General features: G+C 37.3%; 1 protein-coding gene across 2 annotated transcripts in view; it reads right to left on the reverse strand.

The window, feature by feature from the left end:
* LOC108242165 (sodium-driven chloride bicarbonate exchanger) overlaps nucleotides 1-24725 on the reverse strand; it is a 74729-nt gene that overhangs the window by 22766 nt on the left and 27238 nt on the right. For both annotated transcript variants that reach the window (XM_037973940.1, XM_017426841.3), the window contains exons 4-13: nucleotides 12723-12866; nucleotides 12478-12616; nucleotides 12157-12317; nucleotides 8427-8615; nucleotides 6054-6142; nucleotides 5557-5714; nucleotides 5338-5425; nucleotides 4099-4245; nucleotides 3751-3851; nucleotides 407-581 (exon numbers count right to left, since the gene is read on the reverse strand). In XM_037973940.1, coding sequence (XP_037829868.1) covers nucleotides 407-581; nucleotides 3751-3851; nucleotides 4099-4245; nucleotides 5338-5425; nucleotides 5557-5714; nucleotides 6054-6142; nucleotides 8427-8615; nucleotides 12157-12317; nucleotides 12478-12616; nucleotides 12723-12866 — 1391 coding nt within the window. The remainder of the gene's footprint in view (nucleotides 1-406; nucleotides 582-3750; nucleotides 3852-4098; nucleotides 4246-5337; nucleotides 5426-5556; nucleotides 5715-6053; nucleotides 6143-8426; nucleotides 8616-12156; nucleotides 12318-12477; nucleotides 12617-12722; nucleotides 12867-24725) is intronic.

Consider the following 24725-nt stretch of genomic DNA (forward strand, 5'->3'; position numbering starts at 1 on the left):
GGAAGGTAAAGACCACAGTGGTGCCTGTGGTCATCGGGGCCCTAGGGGCAGTCACCCCCAAACTGGAGCAGTGGCGACAACAGATCCCAGGAACAACATCAGACATCTCAGTCCAGAAATGTGCAGTTCTAGGCACAGCCAAGATACTGCGCAGAACCCTCAAGCTCCCAGGCCTCTGGTAGAGGAGGGTGAGAAGGGAATTTTTTTTTTTTATATATTTGTTTGTTTCCAAAACGTTCATATAAATTAAATTTCTTGTAATATTTGTTTTATAAATAAATGCCCCTACATAACAGGTGTATGAAAATTAATAAAGCGATATCCAAAGAATGTTGTTGTAAGTCTTATTTAGGAATTTAGACTCTAACTTTGATCTGGGAACTGATTCAGTAAAGATGTTTCTTACCACACGTCCTTCAGTAGCCTCACCCAGTAGTCCTCCAAAAGTGATAACAGGTGACATGCAGGCGCAGTAGAGGAAGAGGAAGGAAGCCAGACACTGGAGGCTGATAGCATCTGTGTAGTCGGAAAGGTAGTGAGGAGCCTTTCGCTTGATGTCCAAGATGAACCCGCCAAAAAACCTGTTATAAAACAGATTTAGAAAAGGGCTGCCAACCAGCAGAAGGTGAACAGATGCTAGTATGGAAGCGCAGATTTTGAGATTCCGAAACGTATGCACTGTAAAACCGAGTGTTGCAGAGCTGTTGGATGACCTTATAGTTATGTCACGCACGTTGGTAGTAAAGTGTTTGAATGTGCAAAGTATAAATTAAAAACTTAGCATTTCTTGAAGAAATGCTAAGTCGCTGCCTTTCGTGCCAGAATTTTAAACTATCATAGTATGTTCTAGCAAGATTGTTAGCACTTGAAAAATCTGCTGGGAATGATTCTCAGCTACTACCACACTGAATTTTAGCTCAAATTGTCCGAGTAAAAATTGTAAAATTGTTGGTGTTGTAAGTATTTTTGTGTTCGCTAAGGACAGGTAGCTGTGGCAGCCATATTTTACTAATAGTCAAACAGTGCTGACTCTAACAGTTAACGGCAGTATTTTAAGTATAGATGTCGAGCATGTATAGCCGTCATAGCATCACCTGCCCTCAGCTCTGTAATTCTCTGGTCTGCCCGCTACACACACCTCACTTGTCCCTCATTATGTCCCAACTGTAACACATTTCCCACCCTCAGTTCTTGAAAACTGGTTCCTTTTCATTCATGCTTCACTGGTTCATTCCTTTCCGTCTGGTGTTTGATGTCCATGCTCCTGTATTGTTTTCCACGCCACATTCAAGTTTCATGTTTCTTCGTTCCTCATTGACCCCACCGCCTTGGTAAGGTTTATGTTACCAGCCTTTTTGTTTACTTTTTCTTTTTTGTTAATAAATTAGTTTTTATTTTACCTCGCCATGAGTCTGCGTATTGGCTTCGCGTCACTCAACCATAACAGTTCTGTCAATTTCTGTTCTTTCAACAGAACTATGGGAGCTAGAAAACAAATATTTGAGCAGTACAGGGGGACTTATAATAATAATAATAATAATAATAATAATAATAATAATAATAATAGCTCATCTACTATATGTGTTATGTACAGTATTACTCAGGAACCACAAGCCAAAGTACAAATATTAAACGTGTCTCTGTGTCATTGTTGTTGGTGCTGATTTTATCACCCACCACCAAAGGCTAAGGTGTAGCAATAACATTTTTGCCCACAAGTGTTTGTTTGTGTGTACAATTGGTTCACTTTTGGATTCCATCCCATTCAAGATGGACAGCAAAATGGCTATGACTCAGCCAGTTTTACAGATATTGAGCTAAAATTTGGTGTGGTAGTAGCTGAGAGTCATCCTCAAAGGATACTCTAATTGCTAATTGGTTGAACAAGTTCATTACCCAAATTAACAGATTGCAGTGATTTTCTCCAGAAGTGGCTGTGCATCTATCTGATTAACTTATGAAGTCATCCCAGTTTAAGATGGCGCCAACAGCTAATCGGCATTAGCAAACAAAAAATGGCCTTGATTTAATATTTTAGATATTGAACTAAAATTTGGTGTGGTGGTAGATAGGAGTCATGCCCAACAGATTCTCGAAGAGCTAAGACATTTGCTTAAAACTTTGACAATAACTCTTAGATTCAACCCTGTCTGTTAGTAAAATATTTCTTGAACCATTAGACTATTAGTTTAATTTTAGTGAAACTCTGAGAAAGTAAACATTTTTATGTGCATCTACCTTTCATTTAAGAGCGTGTGTCAACTTTCAGCAACTCATGCACAGCGAGCAGCCTCTTCTGCTGCATCAGACTGGGATGGAGGGGAGTCGGCTGGAGTAGGTTGCTGTGGCAACACAGGGTGGGTTGTTGTGTTGGGAGGTGGAGGGGGTAGGACTTGTTTTGATGGAAGAAACTGGGCTCAAGGCCAACTCTAACTGAGAGGAGAGGTTCTGTTACCGCATACTGCGGCTAATCAGCAGCTCAGTTACAGTCTTCTGCTGTTAAATCACTGAGATACACACCAAACACTCATTACGCACCAACTACATTGTTTCAGCAAGGAGTTCAAGAATCCCCTCGGAGTCATGAGAAGATTTTAAAACATTTAATTTTTATCTTAATCCTTTATGTAAAACTAAAATTGTCCTAAACAAATATGTGAAAATAAAATATTTTCAGGGCGGACATATTTTTTTTAAAGTCTTTTTATCAAAGGCAAAAAACCTAAGACATTCTTCCACACATTTAAAGTTGAAATCCTTCAAAAAGAAAGACTGGTTATTTATTGATTTTTCAATGACAGACTAAAAATAAAACAGCATATCGTTTTAAAGAACTGGTTTATTTCTGTCACTGTGTAGTTCCAAAAATAGTCGCTTTTAAGAATTTATTATTAACCTCACAGATACTTTGTGTGACTGGTTTTTACTTAATACAAACTGGAGAAAAATAGAAGTCACAGACATCGGTGTCTGGTGATGTAATGCATTGTTTTAGTTCTAAAATACGTTGTTGGAGTCAGGTTTTTGGTTATTTTAGCCATGATAAATCATGTCATTGTCATGTTTTAGGTTGTTATAAACTTGTTTTAGCCATGCTAAAATATGTTGTTGTCACAATTTACATTTTTTCAGACATGTTAAATGATGTATATATGTTTTAGGTTGTTGCAGTCGTATTTGGTTTTTAATTTTATCCTAGTAAATTTGCCTTGTTTAGAAATTTAATTTTTTTGTATTAATATCCTGTTAGTAAATAGTAACTTTGGTTGTCCATAAATATAGTGCACTAATTGTGTTCTAACTGTAAAGTAAAATAGATTAATATAGTACAAAAAATGTTACAATGAAGGGCAAGAACCTTAAAATTGTACCTAAGTACAGATTTTTTACTAACTTAACTGTGCACTGCAGAGTGAATGTAAATGTGAGATGGTGAGCAATCGTGATAAAATCATTTGATTGATGGAAGTTAACACTTTTGCAATTATGAAAAGTGTTAATTACATTGGGATAATGTTTTTGAATCATTTTAATTTAAAATAATGATATTCGAACAAAAGGCTCTGTGTTGGGTTGAGGAGGGAGGAATGATACTTGTTCAACAAGTCATTGTGCTTTTCAGGACAGAAAAGTTTGCAGTTTGGGAAGAGTGAGGCAGCTAATTGGCGACACGGAGATGGTCACAAAAGAGAGCTTCAAGAAGTCGCAGAACGTACACAGTAAATCATTCTGTTTGTCCCCTGCACTTACCTCCCAGTGCGCTGCAGCTCAGGGCCACCATGACCTCCATGTTCCTCAGACTCGCCAAGATCTGTCACTCCATTGGGAACAGGGGGAACCTTTCGCTTTTCCTGTGTGGTAAAGATCACTGTCAATCAGCTGTGGGTTAGTCCCCATCCTCAGGGATGGAAATAAGAACAATGACAAGCCTCAGAACTGCAGCTTTACAGGTCCTGTTCTGTGCACTTCAAAATTGACCCAATTATACCTAAACCAAATTGTCATAAACAGATCACTAAAATAAAATAATGTACCACAGTCTTAAAAACAAAAGAAAAATTACAACTTGACTCACATGCAACCAAAAAGAATATTCACCTGAGAGGGAACATTTTTAGGAGGTTCTATTCTGATGGAGGGGTCCCACTCGCCAGGGGGTAACACTGTTACCTGATCCAGAAACTCATCTATGCCTGCTACCAGGTCATTCCTGTCTTTGGCCTTGTAGGCGACATCATGGAAAATCTACAAAGAGGCATAATGCATATTTTTGAGATAGATTCTTGTAGTACAGGAACTACAGAAAAATAAACAAAAGGAGAGGTGCATGCATTCCTCAGTCCATTCAGTCCCATTTGTTGCCCACAAGAAGACTTAAAATATTTGTTACACCAAATACAGATCATGATTAGTGTCCCCACTGGCTGAAAAGCAAATTCCAGATTGAGGTCGAATTCATTTATATATTTGATAAAGTAGGTTAAAGATCATAAATTTCTAGTTTCATGCGTCCCAAAGGACTGATGCCAACAAGAAAAAAACTAAACAAAAACGGAACATCTGGCACAGATGATGGTAAGTGACATTAGATCATAGCTGCTGTGGGAAATGTCCTGTCACAGTTTTCAGGACATTCTCTACTTATTCCCCAATGGGTTTTTGTTGTTGTTTTGGCTTTTTTCAGATAAGTCAAAGGTCAGTCTTAGTTACATAAAAAGAGACCATGTAACTAACTAGATTGATTTACTTGATGGCCTACTTTCTTAGACTACTTATTTGTTTATCTCACATTTAATATTTCAAGTTTGAATACTTAAGCTTAAATGCGTGACAGGGTATAAAAATAAACTTAGCATAAAAAGTAAGAAAAATTGTGTTTGGTTTCTTTGTTTAAACAATGCTTCTTGGCAATAAATCTTATACTGTTGGAAAGCCTGTTTGTTTCCCCTTAAATGATGCCACATTTGTTAGGAAAATGCATATGTGGGTTGCACCCATGTAAAGTTGCCAAATCTTCTCTGCCAAGTCCAACTGAGAATCTGTGGCAAGAGATGAAAACTGCTGTTCCCGGTCGCCCTCTGTCCAATCTGAGTGAGCTTGAGCTACTTTTGGAAAAAATAGGCAAACCATGTATCATTTTCCCTCCACTTCACAATTATGTGCCACTTTGAGATGGTTTACCACATCTTTGCTCTTCAGCAGATTTTCAAGTTCTGCAGAAGCCCGTTAATCACTCAGTCATTCAAATCAGGTGTGTCAAAGCAGAGAAACACCTAAAATATGCAGGATAGTGGCCCTCCAGGACCAGGATTGAACACCACAGGTCTATGGTCTCACCTCATCGGTCATCAGTGTAGCAATAGATCGACCAATTTCGTGATACTGTGGACCTTTCCCCAGAGGCCCAAGGAGGATGAACAAAAACCTATACAAAAAAAAAAACCACACACACAAGAGGTTTTGGGTAAATATTGGATCTTTTTCTGGTGTCAACATATAGGGGATTTTTCTAGGGTTTTCACACACTCAAGGGTTTCCCAGTAGTTTATGTTTTACCTGGTGGGGATGGGAACTTCAGTCAGGCCGTTGAGCAGCACAGCAGGGGACAGACGGATGAAGGCCACCACAGGGCGGTCAAGAAAGTCCAGTTCCCCTACCAAGACATTGGAAGCCTCCGCACCAGGAGGGATCTTCTTCATGAAGTGGAGGTCAATCTGTTAGACAGGAAGAAGCAAGAACAACACCTCGTATTGGGACAAAAGATTGGTATAAATGTTATTTGTATGATTAAAAATTCCTCTAAAAAAAGGATGACAGGGTGAAAAACAAGTGTTGTAAAATAAAATCTGATTAAAAGTCATATTTTATAGCCAAATTTGAATCTGTGATTCACACAACCAAAGAAAACAACATGCAGGTTTCCATTATGAGAAGTTTGTGATGACCATTTCACACGTAAGCCGAGACTTGTTAAATATACAGCCCTTGTTAGGTATCCAGCTATCAGTAACCGTAGATAAACAGCCAGATCAGTAGTGGTTCTGGTCGCTCACCTTGCTGAAGTCAACAGCACTGTTTTCTCGGCTGACATCCTGTTTGCCCTCATTGTTGGATGGCGGAGCCTGAGGTGAGACTGTTTGGCCTGTCAGAGAGCAGGAAAATAATATCAGTTTTCACCCGAGCTCAGTCTATTGCAGGATTGTTCTCTCAAAAGAGGAGGCCATGGTCTCCAATGTGTGACCACATGGTACAGATACACTCAGAAAAAAAAATTATACAACCCTTGGCTTTACAGATACTTTCTTTTCTTTATTACTTAATACTTTTACCCACTCGGGATGAAAGGGCACACTATTGATCAGTATGTTTTACTTTAATAAGCAATTAGAAGCATTTATAAAACATCAGGTATTGTCTCAGAAGTACAGTTGTGGCATTTCTCTTGAGTTTAGAAAGAAAACGTGATCTTTAATCCTGTTTATTTATTTAAAGTTTTTTTTTGTTAAATTTAATTTAAAAATAGTTGGATTTTTTGTTCATTTTGTTTAGTGATATCACCACAACAAATGTAAGCATCAATAGCAATAACATAAATGTGGTTTTCTGAAAATGTTGAAAGCTATACTGCTATTAACATTAAATAAATAGTTTCACATTTAGACTGATACGAGTTTTATGTCTATATGTTTATAATAAAGCTACTGTAATATTGAGTTCAATATGTGTGAAAATAACCAAAGATAACTTCTACAATAGCAAGAAAATGAGAAATCAAAAAAATAAAAATTACATGCAAATAAATACTTTTGGTCCTTACTTGTTAACAGATTAATTTGTATATAATTTATTGTTCTTTCTAAAGAATACTTGTTTGAACCCCACTTTAACAGTTGTATGTAACAAAAGATGTAGCATTATAAAGGCTTTGTCATTAACATTTCATCTGTTGCTCTTTAAGATTATGAAAAACAAACAAGAGATATGATTGCTAGCTCCAGAAAATATGAACTCTCACAACAATTCATCCTCTGTCGCTGATGTTTTTTAATAATGTTCAATTTAAAAAAAAGATAATAATGTTAAATTATGCAAATCTAAAAGGTTTTTTTTCACCTAGTTAGCTTATCCCAGCTAAGGACAGCTAGCCTGGCTTTAGGTAGTAGAAAAAAAGCCTAGCATAACCTTTTAGGGCTGCTTATGACCACATTTTTGAAAGCTACATCAATAAAAAAAATTGCACTAACCTCATTGTTGTACTGTTTCCAGCATTTGGATTAATGCTTATATCTTTATTTAAATTTTGTTTGTTAAATAGAACAAGGGTAGCTCTCAGCAAGACATTACCCACTATCTAAGCTAAACTGTTCACTTCGACCTTATATCCAGCTGCTGAATATGATGTAAATGTTTCTGTGTATCAGCATGAAAGTAACTGCTTATTTTCACAAATATTTTCACAAGATTCCAAAAGGCCCCAAATTAAGGATGAAATTTGTGTTGTGAGGTTACACCAATGAGATTTTGTATGTTAGTGATTGCTACAATCTGATTTTTTTATGGTGTAGTCGAATGAAATCAATTGATGACAATGACAAGTGGAGACTATCATCAAAAAAATTGACACATTTATCCTGTCTGATACATACGGCAAGTCATTGTTTAATATACTATTATAAGAGGGACTTATAAATAGCTGAATGGCCTAAAGAATTGTCTTTTTTTGAAACACATCTATATTTAAAAGTCTTAGGAACAGTTACTGAAAATACATTTACTGTACATACATTTGTCATGGGCATGAATGTCATACTAATCATATGACTTTTTTAACTGACCCTTTTCCAGGTTAGAATGATTATACAACATACAACTTTAGTGATTATTAAAACAAGAATTAGGATAAACATGACATTTGTTCCCACAATGGCTGGATGTAAACTTCTGATCACAACTCTAAATTAATTTAGCATCAAAAACGATATTTCAAAAGAAAATATTCTTGCTTTAGGAATTTTCGGAGCAGTTGAAATTACGATGATACTCTCCACTTTGCTACTGTTATCTTTAGACTTTGGTGTCACTTCTAATTGCCTGTGCAGATTTCCTGATCTGTGTCTTCCTATGTGATGAGAAAATAGCCCGACACGATGCTGATATGCTCGAAAGGAGAAAGCCTTTTTGGGTAAAGCAAACACTTAGATTTTATGGCGTGATAGAAGATGGCATTTACTGGGTAGGTAGGTGGTTGAAAAACATGCACAGACACAGTGATGGAAAATCACAAATAAGAGGAGAAAATCACATTTTAAAAACATGAGTACACATTGGAAAAACCTGCAGAAGGATATGACATTATACAAAACAACATTTTATTTATTAATATAGAAATATGATTATTGACAGGTTGTGTTTGAGTGAATGTTCACCATTCTTGTCCATGGAATGAGGCTCAGACTGCTTCTTGCCAATATCAGCAAAGGAGCGAACAATGGGGATGCGATTGGCCAGTTTCTTGTGATTTTGGTGGTGGTGCTGTTTAAGCAAGGCCTCACGGATCCTCTTTCTGGCATCTTCGCCAACAGTGCCGGATGCCTCATGCTGATCCAGAACCATGTCTGAGAGATAAAACAGAACCAGAGATTGTGTTCATACCACAGAACTTTATAACGCATTGATTTTTGAATCCACAAAGGCTGCTCCTGTAGTGTCTAGCTCTGCGTGACAGCCAGCAAATGCTAAGCTGATTATGGCAACAAAAACTGACCCACTGTGGCCGATTTAATCACACCAAATCAGGTTAAGTTCAACTGATTTCTGCAGCAGCACAGTTTTTGTCAGCCAGATAAGCTTTCTCCTCACTGATCTCAGAAATAAAATTTTGGTTCCACAAATGCTCTAAACATGTTCAGAACAGTCCTTGAATTGGATCTTTTACTTTGACCCCTTCTAAATATTTTTTTGAGCTAGATGGAGACAACAACCACATAAAGAACATATAAAAACATAGAAAAGGATATTCTAAGCTTAGTTAAAGAATGTTCTTAAGCCAAGAACATTCTTGGCTAGGAATGTTCATGGTGAAATACGTCAGGAATGGCCTTTAGCCAACAATGTTCTTTGACCAAGCTAAGAACACTGTTGGCTAAGAATGGTATTTAAGTGAAAACACATCAAGAAAGCAGTGGTGTGGTGTGTCTTTGGCATTGCGTCAGTTAATGCAGCTAAAATATAACGAACACGTCAAGCTGAAATGGCTGTAATAACATAGATCAGCTTTAAATTATGAGCTTAATATTTTTTCTTTGTTGTTATTTTTATGTGATTTGGGTCATACATTTTTGGTTGGCAAAACTTATATTTCCTCATCCATTTTTAAACTTTTGATATAAAATGGCACAACAACTAAACAGTAGAAAAATAACTGTCAATAAAAGCATAAAAAAGGAACTGCTAGAAAAGCCCATTTTTCCTCTTTTTTTTTTAGGACCAGCGATGCTTCAATAAAGAAAAGTGTTGAGAAATATCGCCAGACGTCTTGAAACAAAGCATTGGTTGGCAGCCAGCTGCCAGTTTTTGAGTCATAATTGAAAATAATAAAGATGTAATTTTTCACATGCGTCATACGCTGTCTGTGTGGTTTGCCCATTAGCCAAAAACCTTCTTAGCCAAGAATGTTGGCTATAAATCTTGGCTAAGACCGTTCTTAGTCAAGAATAATCTTTATGTAATAATGTTCTTTAGCCAAGCTAAGAACATTGTTGGCTATGACTGATATACATCCAAGAACTTTCTTACCCAAACATAATTTTTTCAAAAATGTTTTTCAGCCAAGCCAAGTATGTTTTTTTACCCAATATTCTTAAATACTATCATTCTTAGGCAATAATGTTCTTAGCTTGGCTAAAAATTCTCTGAAACTCGTTTTTTTCTGACACCAATTACAATTTTTTTCTCAGTTCCACTTCCATTTAAAGTATGATGGTGATCAGGTTAAAGGGAGACAAATATAGAAAAAATGGTAAACAAAACAAAATAAAACAAAAAAAAACACTTCTAAATAGGTTTTTAAAATGTCTGGAGTATTGTGAACATTTTACCTGGTTTTTTTTTTCTTCTCTTTTTCATTTCTTGACATTTAAGCAAACATCTAACTGGGCTGTGACCATTAGTGATTAGTTGGTTAGCAAAATTCTCAAGAGAGTTTACTGATTCTCGAAATATTTTGTGGGTTCTCAGTTTCCTTGTGTGATTCAGAAAGGCTCACAGTCTTGTTGCTTCTTTTTTAAATGTGTTCAAAAACTTGGTGTTACAAATTTTCTCTCAAAACAGTCACAGAGTTGCAAGCTCCCCGTTCGTTTTAGAATTGATTTTGAAGTTTTATTGCTGACTTATAAGTCCCTAAATGGGCAGGCAGCTGCATATTTGTCTGATCTTCTGCAGCCTTATGTGCCCTATGTGCCTTATGTGATCACTTAGATCAAGTGCCAATTTGTGCTTAGTTGTCCCAAGATCCAGGCTGGTCCACAGAGGTGATCGGGTGTTTTCAGTGGTAGCTCTTAGACTGTGGAATCAGCTGCCCCTTAATATTAGACAGGCTTCAACACATGGTGTTTTTAAATCTCTTCTTAAAACACATTTATATTCACTGGCTTTTAATACATTCTGAGATTTGTAATGTTATTGTTATTGTATTTTTGTATATTGTTTATATTGAATGTTTGTGTGTGCAGCACTTTGGTCAACAGCAGTTGTTTTTAAATGTGCTTTATAAATAAATTTGATTTGATTTGATTTGAAGAAGGATGGGGTGAAGTTCATCACTTTGTAAACAACTGTGTGAGCAAATAGTCCAGCAGTTAAGAAACTTTTCTCAACGTACAATTGCAAGGAATTTAGGAATTTCATTATCTACAGTCCATGCATTAAAAACCAACATCATTCTGTAACAGATATTACCACACGGGCTCAGGAACACTTTGGAAAAACATTTTCAGTGAACACAGTTCATCACTACAAGGTAAAACTCTACCATGCAAAGCATATATCAACAACACCCAAGCTCATCTGAGATGGACTGATGCAAAGTGGAAAGTGAAGTGTCCTGCGGTCTGATGAGTCCACATTTCAAATTGTTTTCGGAAATCATGGATGTTGTGTCCTCCGGGCCAAAGAGGAAAAGGATTGTCTGGATTGTTATCAGTGCAAATTTCAAAGACCAGTGGGTAACTTGAACATCTGTGAAGGCACCATAAATGCTGAAAGGTATATACAGGTTTTGGCGCAACATATGCTCCAGACAATAACTTTTTCAGGGATGTCCCTGCTTATTTCAGCAAGACAATGCCAAGCCACATTCTGCACACTACAACAGCATGGCTTCGTAGTAAAAGATTGCAGGTACTAGTCTGGCCTGCCTGTAGTCCAGACCTGTCTTCCATTGAAAATATGTGACCCATTAAGAAGCACAAAATATGACAATGGAGACCATGGACTGCTGAGCAATTGAAGTTGTACATCAAGCAAGAATGGGAAATACTTCCACCTACAAAACTTCAACAGTTTGTGTCCTCAGTTCCCAAATGGTTATTGAGTGTTGTTAAAAGGAAAGCTGATGTCCCAGCTTTTTTGGAACATGTTGCAGGCATCAAATTCAAAATGAGTGAATATTTGCAAAAAATACAATACAGTTTATCCATTTGAACATTAAATATCTTGTCTTTGTAGTGTATTCAATAAAATACAGGTTAAAAAGGATTAGCAAATCATTCTATTTTGTTTTTATTTATGTGTTACACAATGTCCCAACTTCAATGGAATTGGGGTTGTAATGATCCCCTTCTTTTCTGAAAATTTAAACTCACCAAGTAGTCTCCAACAGTTGCAGCTCAGTGAACTATACAATTCATTACTTCAGTTTTTATGAAAAATATATATTTTTTAAATTAGGTATATTTGAGAATTAAAAAAAATAAATAACAACATAGGTCTCTGGGTAAAAGTAATAAAGTGAAAAATAACCACATTAATTTTGATTAAAAAGTCAAATATTTCCTCAGATTTTGTGGTTGACTTCATAAAGCTTGAGAACAAAGTATTGAGAACTCCCCAATACCCTTGTTTTAGCTCATAAATGGAGCATTTGCCTACAGTGTTTACCTGCAATCTCTTCCAAAGAGTTGGCCCTCATGTCCAGCATCACAGTGCCATTCATGATGCAGCTGCGGAGCTCAAAAAGACTGTGTAGAGACAGAGTGGCCACATAGGGTTTACTCCATCGTTCACCACCATCTTCAACGTCCTCCTCAAACTTCAGCCACCTGCAAACAAATATATATATATATATATATATATAAAAAAAACCTTTCTGGTCTGTAATTAAAATAAGGTGCCCTTTCAGACAGGATCAAAATCTCATCGTATCAAAGGAAGAAAACCACAGCTGGCCCAGCCCAGCCTCCATGGTGGTCAGCAGCATACCTAGCTGTCTCTTTCCATTCGGCGTCTTCACCCTCCTTGAGGCAGATTTCATCCATCTCAGTGAACAGGGCGTGAGGGATGTGTTCCTCATCGACATCTTCTGTACCAAGAAGGAACTGGACCCTCTGAGCTGGTGTGTCTGCAGAGACAAATGGGAGAAGTGGAGGACGAGCGGAGACAGTGAAAACAAAAAGAACAGGAACGTAGTGTGACCTCAGTAGTTTTTCACAATACAGGATTCATACTGTGTGAGGGGGATTCCCGTCCATCGTCAGTCGTGGAGTCCCTCTCCTTGGACCTTTTCCTGTGTCTGTGTCCATGGTGACGATGGCGCCGGTGTGACCTTCGACCCAAAGGAACATGGACTCCAATGTAGAGGGTGCGATGACCTAAAAGCAAAAATGAAAATGGTCTGAAAAGAAAAGCAAACTGACCAACAACAAATCTGATGCATCAGAGTGACTATGTAAGAAAGGGAACTTGTAAACAGTGAATAAGTATAAAACAAATAAAACTATGGGCTGCACAGTATTAGAACAACATGTAACTGCAATGTTGCTGAATATTTCAAAAGCCATATCAGTAAGGCTAAACCCTCATGTCTGTCATCACAACACTCACAACATTTTCCATGTGCAAGTTATTAGCATTTAAGGGAGTGAGGGAGTCCATCTGAATATTTTTGGCATGCAGTTTGCATCTGTCATCCATCCATTCATGCATCCATTCATCCATCCATTCGCCCATTCATCTATCCATCCATCTGCTTATATGTGATTGGTTCATAGGGCAACATGTCCTGGAAGGAAACCCAGAACTCCCTCTCTCCAGAGACACTCTACTTAGACACTCTTCATTTTTGGGAGGTACCCAGAAAACCTCTAGAAGAAGGCATCCAGGAGGCATCTTGAACGAAATGCCTGAACCACCTTAACTGACTCATTTTGATACTGAGGAATAGTGACTCTACTCCAGGCTCCCCCAGAATGAAGAAGCTCCTCACCTTTCCTGTAGCACCGAGTCCAGTCACGTTATGAAGGAAGTGTATTTGGATCGCTTGTATTCAGGATCTCATTTTGTTTTTGTTTTTTTATCATGATCCATACTTCATGAGCAAAGGTAAGAGTTGAAAAGTAGACAGGTCAGTAAATTAAGAAATTTCACTTCCAACTCTGCTCTTTCTTCACCACAAAGGACCACAATGCACTCAGTACTGAGAAAAATCCTCTGATTCATCAATCTATCACTCACTCCAACCTAACCAACATTTGTGAACAAGACTCCCAGTTACCTGAACTCCTCTGCATTCCACCTTTTTCCAGTTGTGAACCATGGCTTCAGACTTAGAGAAGCTGCTTCACACTCAGCTGTGAACCTACCCTGTACACTACGAAGGTCTTGGCCTGAATCACATCATCTGCAAAAAGCAGAGATGAAACCCTGAGGTTCCTAAATCAGCCATTCTCATCTCCATGACTTGTGCCTCATGCTGTCTGTGAACACCACTAACAGGAATAGAGAAAAGGGACAGCCCTAGAGTCCAACCTGCAGCAGTAACAAACTCAACTTTGTGCCAAGGATGCAAACACACTTCTTTTTTTCGTTATACAAGTAAGTTATTTTGTGCAAAATATTATATTATATAATATATTATATATTATATATAATATGAATATTTCAATGGACCTGAGCTGCGAGGCAAAACTCTCTGTTTTACCTTGTCAGCCTGTCTATGTTCCTACCCTCACCTATGGTCATCTACTTTGGGTAGTGACAGAAAGAATGAGATTGCAAATACAGATGGTCAAAATGACTTTTCCCTGCAGGGTAGCTGGGCTTTCCCTTTGAGATAGGGTGATAAGTTTGGTTATCCAGGAGGGACTCAAAGTACAGCCATTGTTCCTCCACATCGAGAGGAGTCAGTTGAGGTGGTTCGGACATCTAGGGAGATGTTCCAGGCATGTCTAACTGAGAGCAGACCCTAGGAAAGACCCAGGACACGCTAGAGAGACTATGTCTCTTAGCACGCCTGGGAATGCCTTGGAATTCTCCCAGGAAAAAGTGACCATGGAAAGAGATGTCTGGGCTTCCCTGCTCAAGCTGTTGTCCCTGCAACCTAACTCTGGAATAAGCGGTAGATGATGGATGGATGGATACTTCAGTATCAATACATCTTTGATGTATGGGAAGCCCTAGATAAAACCAATCCTGCATCTGATACTTCTGTGGTTGTTGATGCATAAAATAATTGTGTAACATCTATTTGATCACAGCTGAGAATTGTATGCTACTCAAATATACTTTCCCGTGGCCTTCAGGTCAAATTGACCCAAAGTTACAAGAGCTTCTCTACTTCTCTTTGTCCCTCTCTCTCTCTTTTGAGGGCTTCAGGAGGGTTAAAATCTTTTTTTATTATTTCAGTGTTTGAGCTGTAAGCAGCCTATCAGCCAATCTAGCAAAGCTTTACAGTTTTTTAGTGTGATAGAAATTTGTTAGGCCTAGAAGCTGAATGAAAATTGTGGTTTATTTTTCTAGGTTTGGTCAATTGGTCCATGGTCATTAATATTCTTGTTATTGGAAAAGGATGAGTCACACAGACCACAGTCGTGATGATTTGTTGAGGAACCAACATGTTGCCCGTCACGACTCTCAGCCTTGTCTAAGTGAGAAAATATTCTCACACTGTCATTGTTTATTCTAACAGGAACAGTCTGAAAAAAATAATATTGTATCTTTTGATGGTGTTACACAGATTGATTAGAAGATGGTTACCATGAATAAATTTTAAGATATTGCTTAGGCAGGGCAGAATTCATGCACAGAAGATAGAAACCAAGAACAGAGCAGCATTTATACAAAAATGGTAAGAATTAAAAGCACTACAATGCAGACATGGCTGGAACAGCAGCCATTAAACAGAATCAAAAATCCCATGTCCCTTGTTAGCTCTGCCCTTATATTTTATATGTTCTTGCTGATGTGGGGATGTCCCAATTCTTTTTGTGTCCAACTATCAAATCCTTTAAATGGAGATTTTTTTTTTATTTTTCTTAAAATACAGAAAATAAACTTAAACATTTAAGTATCTTCTTGGTTAAAAACAAGCCTTTAACACAACCACTAGTCTAGTTTGATGTATTTCAGAAACAAATGTGTGATATCATTGTCTTCCTTAAGACACATAAGAAAACTTCAAATTCTAAAGTCCTTAACAAGTTAGATAAGGGGTTCCCAAACTTTTGTGCTTTCGACCCACAAAAAATAAATAAATAAACAAAACAGACTTATGACCCCAATTATTGCTGAAGTAAACAAACATTGCTAATAGGCCAATAAACAACAAGGCTCGTCAAACATTATATAATTAACACTCACAGCCAAAAAGGCAAAATGCAGGCGATAATGATTTTGTATGTGTATTTGTGTATTTTTGCTGTTTGCAGTTTATCTTGTTAAACCCTGTACAAATTTTATAAAACTTCAAAATGTATTTATGAAATACACAACTAAAACTGAAATTTTTGAGTCAGTTTTACAGCTATCGAGCTAAAATTTGACATTGTAGTAGCTGAGAGTCATTCACAACACATGCTCCAAGTGCTAACGGATCATGCAAAATATTTGCTTGAAACTTTGCAATTAACTATTGGAGTCAGCTCTGTTTGTATAATAGCAAAATATCTGAAAGTTAAAACATGTTAGCATGTGTGTGAAATTTAAAATATATGTATGTGAAAGGTAGAAAGAAAAAAAAAATATATAAGCAAAATGTATACGTGTAAGAGTAACAGAATGTACTATGGCTTATGGGGCTTTTCATACTGTGGTATACCTTGAAAGCAGTAATTGGTTCATGCCTACAGGCCAATTTACTTCAAGACCTGAAGACAGGAGAACACTCTGACATCCACTGGCTCTGTAAAAGTAATGACCCCAATTCATGCTTAGGGAGAAAGTGAAAATACTGTCATCACTCTTAGTTTAAAAAGAAATAAGTGTAGACAAAAAATGCTCTCAGATCAGATATTATGTCATTTAGAAAGGAACCATGAAGCATCAATTAATGAACAAACTGCTGGCTCCAGGGTCTGATGTGCTTATGCTGTAATGAAAACCTCTTGTGCTCCTTCAGGATAATAAAATTGATTCTGAAGTAAGATTACCTCTATAATTAGAGTCATTTTCATTTTGGTTCAATATAGATAATGAAAGTTGTACCCTAACAGGACACCGCAAGATGTGAATGTCTTACTAACATTTGTGTGAGTGTGCACACATACATGAGCTTGCATCCACAGTGCCAGGGTGAAGATAATCTGAGCTGACTTTCTCTTCTTTTATTGCAGCCAAGCTGCCTGACCACTACTTGTTTCCCTCTGGCCTACGGCTCAGTGGCTGTACACAGACAAGACTATTGGACACTCTGTCTTTAGCCGCCTCCTGTACCATGCAAGACAAATAAGAGTCCAGAAAAATGTGACACTAAATGGATGTACGTATACCCAAGGCGATAACAGGCTATAATCAAAACAATCCTCTGTTCTTAACAGGTTTTAACATTAAGTGAATACAACCCTCCTGCTGCCCTTGGGTCAAAATGATGCCTGAGGCCTCAGTTTTAAAACTGAGGCCTCAGGGTTAAGTGAATATACACAGCTGTGTCTGCAAATTAAATGTTAAAGTTTATGACTGGACAACAAGGAAAAGATTGTATGACTTGTTTGGAAAGATTATCTGGAGAAATCCATTTTTTGTCTTAAAAAACACAAGTGCACAGCTTAGGTTCACAGTTTTTTTTATGTAAACAAGCTATAAGACATAAGAATGTCTTTAGGACTAACAAGACAAAACTAAAGATGTTTGGTCATAATTCACAGTTAGCTAAAAAAACAAACACAACTTAACAGCACAAACATTGCCGACTGACTCTCAAGCATGGTGGTGGAGAGGTAATGATTTGGGCTTGTTTCTCAGCCAAAGGATCTGGGAACCTTACAGTTATTAAATTGACCGAATAGTTACTATAAGGACTCTCTGAGGGTCATAAAGACTGTTACCCCCACTGTGGAGCTTTATTAGGCCTAACATGTTTTCTTTTGCACTGCCAGGGGAATACTGTGATTAGATAACACTCAGCGGGCAGTCAGTCCAACAATATTATTAAGACATGTGGAATTTAACAACAACAATGGAGGACTCTATAGTTAGTTTGTGTTCTGGATTAATGTTTCACATTCGGCTGCAAACCTTTTGAAAGTATGCTCCAGACACATCCCTGTATGAGGCCCTTTTGAGTCAAGAAAGCTCATACTCAGAACCAGAAACTAAAAAGATTCGACAAATGTAGTTGTAAGCTCTACAAACAGCCACAGTGCTGGTAGTTTGAAAACAAAAAAGGCAAACTCGCTCACATATTTATAAGGACTGTGAAGGGGTGGTCTGGAAGCACCTACTGAGTCAAACAAAGTAGGACCTCAAAAGAGCGCAGCAAGAATGAATGTCAGCGAACCTCAATAAACTCAAATGTTGTAAAATTCCATTTCAGTGTGAGAGACTGATAAGGGAACCAAATTTGTTTACTTCAGGTTCTTGCTGTGAACGATTCTGAATCATAATGTAAACTTGTTTTTTTTTTTTGTCCACTCCTGAATTTTGCCATAATTTTGTAAGAATTAATCCAAAAGTGCAATATTTATGTGTTGTTGTTAAATTTAGGTCACTGTAAAGACTAGATTATTTCTATTTTATGTTCTGATTTGTAAAACTCCATATTGAAAGAGAGGTCACTTACTTTTCATTCTGACATTATGCGCAATTTCTGCTTAAAGTAGTAGGATTTATTAATCCCCTTCACTTGTAAAATTTGAGAAATTATTGAAAAACCTATAGCCTTTTGTGCTGTTCAAATGCCAGATTCAGCTAACAGGATTATGAGTTAATTGTGATAATCAAATGCCTTTTGTGTATGTAAGTGGCCCGAATGTTTTTCTGAGTGTGCAGCTTTACAAAAAGAAAAAGAGGAGTTTACCTGACCCAGATTCTTGAACATTGCCCTACCTTCTTTGTAGCAAATTCTGGGTCAGATTGCAGAGGGAGTTCCTTTAGCATTTTTAGGTAGATAAATTATAAACACTTATCCTACTTTTACCAAAATGCAAAAACACATTACTCAAAAAGCACAGAGGACTTTCCTGGTTAATGGATAAAAAGTAAATTATGCATGATTATTGTTCTTAATGTTTTTGCCTGTCTCTGTCTATGTGTGTGTTTGTCGTGTTAGCAAAATATCCCATGAACCACTGAATGAATTTTAATGAAACTCTCAGAAAGAAATAACTAGATCCACAATTCATTAACCTTTGGAGTCAACTCCAATCAAGAAGGCTGCAACAGTTAAGGAACCTTAGAAAACACAAAAAAATGTCTATAACTCTCAGGTTTTTTGGATTTTCAGCTACTATTTTGAGTGGTAGTAGCTGAGAGTCGTCCTCAACAAACAACTCTGAAAGCTAACACATCTTGTGGGATCTCACATAGGATGGCATACAACTTCATTTAAAAGGTTTGACAGTCTAATTCTGTCCCTTCTCATCATAAAATGATCTCAGTCTAAAACTCCGCAGCATGATATGAAAGAATGTTAGGCCTGTAATTTCAGATAGTGGTAAGTATCTCAGATCCATCAATCCATTTTCTTGACCCACTTCTCTTTTCTGGGTCACAGGGAGCTGGTGCCTATCTCAGGCAGTTACTGTACAAGAGGTGGGGACACCCTGGACAGGTCACAAGTCCATCACAGGGACACATAGAGACAAACAACTATTCACACTCTCATTAACAATTTTAGAGTTATCAATTAACCTAACATGCATGTTTTGGGTCTGTGGGAGGAAACCAGAGTACCTGGAGTAAACCCACATGAGCACAGGGAGAACATGCAAACTCCACCCAGAAAGGCCCCAGGTCAGGAGGAGATCCTGCAACCTTCTTGCTGGGAGGCGCCAGCTCTAACCATTACACCGTTGTGCCACCCGCCTAAAAAAACATCCACCACCACCAGGAATCCTCAAACACAGGTTAAGTCAGAACTTTGAACACGAAATGTGAAACCACCAGATGTCAACATATATTTGTAGTTTGGACAGTTGTTTCTGTCATTTAGCATTTCCTATGATAGATGGATACATCTAGGACAAATTGCGCTCAGCGTGGACTAAATTATATATGTTGGGAACAGAGGAAAGACTGATGGTGAACATGCAGGAGATTTTGCAATGTGAACTGTCAAAAGCTACAAAGCACTGAATGATTGCTGAAACTTGTTGAAGGAGCTAAAACAGCATAAAAGATATAATTAATAAAACACTAGCTAAAAGCTAAAATTAGCAGAGAGCTTAGCTAAGATCTAAGACCAGCAAAGCAGTAGCTAAAAGATAAAATAAAAAAAGCAGTAGTTAAATAGCAAAACAGCAGGTAAAAGTAAAACCAGCTAAATAATAGCTAAAAGAAACAATAACAAACTAAAACCAGTAGAAATGTAGCTAAAACCTAAAGTTTGCATAACAGTAGCTAAAAACTAAAACCGGCAGATAAATAACTAAAAGATAAAATTCCCAAAATGCTAAATGCTAAGACAAGCAAAACTGTAGCTAAAAGCTAAAATGAAGCAAGTATGCATAATTAGATTTCATAGGACCAAGTTTTTTAGGGATTGGAAGAGATCTCATTAATTTTATTAAGAAAACAGGGAAAAAATATATTTAAATAAATCAAAAAGTGAAGTTACAAAAACCAAAACATTACAGCCATAATGTTCTGAACAAACTGAACGTTTTCATAACTGAATGGCTGAAATAGCTGAGAGTATACTGAAGTAAGACCAGAAACATACAGAACAAATCATTTACAGGAAAACTAAAGTGTAAACACTGAGTCAGCATTCACACCATTAAAGACAAAACATTTATTTAAGACATGCATATCGCCCGCCACCTTTTAAACACAAATTTTACACTAAGTTTATCTTATGATGGGAACCTAGCCATTTTTCCAAACCCTGAAAACAACAATATGCACAATCTCACATGATCTGTTATAGCCTAGAGCAGTGATTTCCAATCTTGGTCCTGAAGGCCCACTATCCTGCAGGTTTTAGTTGTTTCTCTGCTCTTCAGCAGGTCTTCAAGTTCTGCAGAAGCCTGTTAATCACTCATTCATTCAAATCAGGTGGGTCAAAGAAGAGAAACAACTAAACTAGAGACTAGGGTTGGGTATCACTGACTAGAGTATGTGTTGTGAATGACTGTCAGCTCCTACCACACTAAATTTTAGCTATTTGTAAATTTTCCAGAGGTATAGTCACTTTTGTGTAGGCTAAGGTTGACTCCAAGAGTTAATCAGTTGTATACTGTATGTACATGCAATCATTACCTTCTGAGAGTTTAATTAAAATTTGCTCGGTGATTCATTAGATATTTTGGTAATGGTGATGACAAATGAACACAGGCAAAAACATGATCACCCTCTTTCCATCAACAGCGGGTGATAATGATGCTGCAGAGGCAAGGATCAAAGGAAAGCTTATAGGTTGATGATTCATGGCTCATAAGTGGGGGGCTTTATAAAAATAGCTCTCTTCCTCCAGGCTTGAACAACCACTGATGTCACATGATGCTCTTCTTTCCTTTTTTTTTTTTTTTTTTTTTTTTTTGTCCTTTTCACTGTTGCCATGTCTCAGCAGCTTTTTGTCCAGCACAGCTTTAATTCACACAGTGGAGTGTGATGTACTATGTTCTGGTGTTTCCCGTTCTCAAGCCTGAAAGTGTAATCCATGGTACTTTACTGCACTTTGATTGGCTGCTAAGGTTGAACAGTCACTTCCCACACAATAAAAACAAAACTAAGGCAAATGTTGTATTTCCTATTAAAGATTTCAGTGGGTTTCATAGTGCAATATTTCAAATAAATGTACCAGTGAAAAAAAATCTATTAAATGTGTCTTTGTAGCATTGATTTTTTTATATTTCAATCAAATATTATCTAATAAATATGTTTTCCAGACTCTAAATAGACTTTAATCCCATGCATGCATCCCATACATCCTGTAGGACTGTCCACAAGCAAAAACTAGAACAATATAATTAGTGTTTTTGGAAAGTATGTATATCGCCCACTGCCTTGTACTCTCAGCTATCAATATACTAAATTTTTCAGCCCCAATTCCAAAAAGGCTGAGATTTTCTATAAAATGTAATTAAAAAACAGGATGTATTTTTTTCATGTACCTCCATACCAGAGAAACAACAGCTATAAGCCGGTGTGTAGAGAGATGATTTACACTCATCGCTGCTATAAATCAACTGTATCGTTTTGGGGTATGGTTTGATGGGAGATAACTTCAGATGATTTCTCTTGATGGAGTCTGAACCTCAAAAGAGTAGCAGACTGAGAGAGCTTTATTACAAAAACCAGCAACCTGGGTATGAAGGACAGAATGTCAGAATCAAAGAATGACTTTTTTTTTCTGCCTGCTTAGGCTTCTGTTACCTAGCAACTAAATTCATCAGAAACTGATGGGAGAACTGATTCTGCTTCAAATGCACATCGGTTCTGTTACCTGTGTAGCATATAGGAACAAAGTCAAATGTTTTTAGCCAATGTACGTTTGTAGCATCTGATTCTTTTGGTGTAAATGGAGCATGCGTAAACACGGTAAGTGACATGTGTTTAAATTAATATTCAGGAAAATTTGTTCCTTTAAGTTGCTATCACTCTGGGAGATGTCTAAATGGCAAAAACAACCCTCATGAGGTCTTGCAACTTTTGTTCGGTTCTCAACTTTCTCAACAAGTTGTGCGACTTTTTTTCTCTTGAAATATTGACAAAGTTGTTATAGGCGTCTCCAAGGCATCTTAAGAGTACAAGAGCTCTGACAAAAAATGTCCGGGTATACAGTTAGCAAGTGGTGCATCAGAAAATAAGCTGTGATTTTTAAAAACTGGTCACTCAAAATGTGGCCTCACTGCTCACTGGATGGATGGATGGATGGATGGATGGATGGATGGATGGATGGATGGATGGATGGATGGATGGATGGATGGATGGATGGATGGATGGATGGATGGATGGATTTGCTAATGTCAAAAACTGCAAGTGAAAATGAAATGTCATGTTTATTAATGGTTTGATCATTCTGAGGAAACTGCTTGGAGCCAGAATGTCTACCAGTGTTGTAAAAACATGCTCATCTGTTAAATTATAAGCAATAGATCATAATAAGGTTCAATGTAGTCGGACAAATTCTTTCTCCCAGGATCAAAAATCACAGACATTTATGATAGCATGAAGGTCACTCAAAAGGAAAAAAATCAACTTTTTTTTCCAGTTTCAGAATTAAATTCAGTATGTTAAGATTATAGCTAAAATGTTGAGACAAATGTCAAAACAGTATTTCAAGAGAAAAAAATAAATATGTGAATAATGTTGTTTTGAGATTATAAGGAGAATCAAAAACCAAAACATCACTGGTACAAAGATCTGCATTAATCATATGTTTTTAGTGACTTCATACATAAAAATAGGTTTTAATAAGGAAATTCTTTTGGCGTATACATCTTAATCAACATCTGAAGCTGTACACAATCTGTAAATCTCCTTCCTCTTTTTCTTTCAGCTGTTCTGTAAAAACCTTTACAAAATGCAGGTTTAGGCTGCAGTATGAATTTTACAGGAAAACGATAACAGTAACAAGCATTTTTTCTAAATTTCAGATGTTTTGAAAGTATTTTGAGAATACTACAGGACTATAAAAGATGGCCCTCGGACTGGTTGAAGAAAATCCTTGTGTTGTAATTTCATAAACTTAGCACAAAAAGGAATAACATTTGTGTTTGCTTGATTATTTCTTTGTTGTAACAATACATCTTGGCAATAAATCTTATAATGTTGGAAAGCCTTTTTGCTTCCCTTTAATTGGTGTCAAGTTTGTTAGGAAAATTAATTTGTGGGTTGAACAACAGAGTTGAGTATGTGGGTTAGCTCAAAGTCAGTTTGACTTTTGTTTGATGTTTATTGCAGTTTGAAGAAACAAGATTTACTGGCAATTTAACAATTTATTCATTTAACAAACAGGCACCTCAGTAGCATGTGGAAGAACCATAAACAGCCTGTCAGCTCCTCGTCATGCTGCTCACCAGCTTGTTTACACACTGCTGTGGATTGGCATGCCATTCTCAACCAGCTTTTGTCGTAATTCAGCCAATGTGGCTGTGTCGGTCACTCTGAAATGAACAGCACACACTAGCTGATCCCACAGATGTTCAGTGGGGTTGCCCTATAGTACGGACCATATCCAAATCAGTCAAATATGAGATGCTTGAAGCAGACACCAACTGACTGCTGTAGCAGGATCCAGGGATGGCTGGTATAAGTGGGCTAGTAGGGCTAAGCCCTCCCTGGTGTTTGCAATAAAAATGTTAAAATACCTAATAAACACAAAATAAAAATATCGTATCACATTTTTTGAAATTTACAACAAAACTGGTGCCAAACAGTCTTGAGAAAAATCCAGAGTCTTTCCAAAGGGCTAACTTTTCACAGCCCTGAACATTTAATGTCTTTAGTGGGACAGAATGATTGACAGCCGTCTTGTCCCGCCCCCTCAGTTTGCTGCTCATTTGGGCTAATTTAATTCAGCCCAGGGTCAGCCCAAGCCCTCAGGCTTTAGCCAATGAGGGTGCACTTACAATAATGTGCCTCAAGCACGAATGTACGTGGTGTGGTTTAGCATAGACTGAGATAAGTGCAATGGTGAGCAAGATAAAGATAAACAAGGTTGATTTTTTAATTTTTCACCTGTTTTCCTTAATGCCTTTGGGGGAAAACCCAGAAGTGAAAAGGTTGGGGGCAGACGAACCAAAGGATATTCAGTTTTCCTGTGACCTGGTTTCAGTGAAAGGACTGGCTAACAGCAAGTGTAGCTAACAGATCTTTAAAGAGGTGGTTATTAACCTTTTTTACATCCCAGAAAAGTCATTGGAGTGAGCATCTCTTTAAAAAAGGTAGGCCTCATTTAAAAAATGCACTTTATATTATTGCATGTCTTGTTTGATTTTATTTTATCAGTGTGATTAGTAATTGTGTCAAGGAGTGTGGTGCAGTGTTATGCAAAGCTGTTTGACTGGGAAAAATCCTTTGAAATAATTATAGTTGAAACCCCTAATGCAGGGGAATTAAGTATTAGACAACTG

Source organism: Kryptolebias marmoratus, linkage group LG23, assembly GCF_001649575.2.
Source record: "Kryptolebias marmoratus isolate JLee-2015 linkage group LG23, ASM164957v2, whole genome shotgun sequence".
In the NCBI taxonomy this organism is placed as follows: Eukaryota; Metazoa; Chordata; class Actinopteri; order Cyprinodontiformes; family Rivulidae; genus Kryptolebias; species Kryptolebias marmoratus.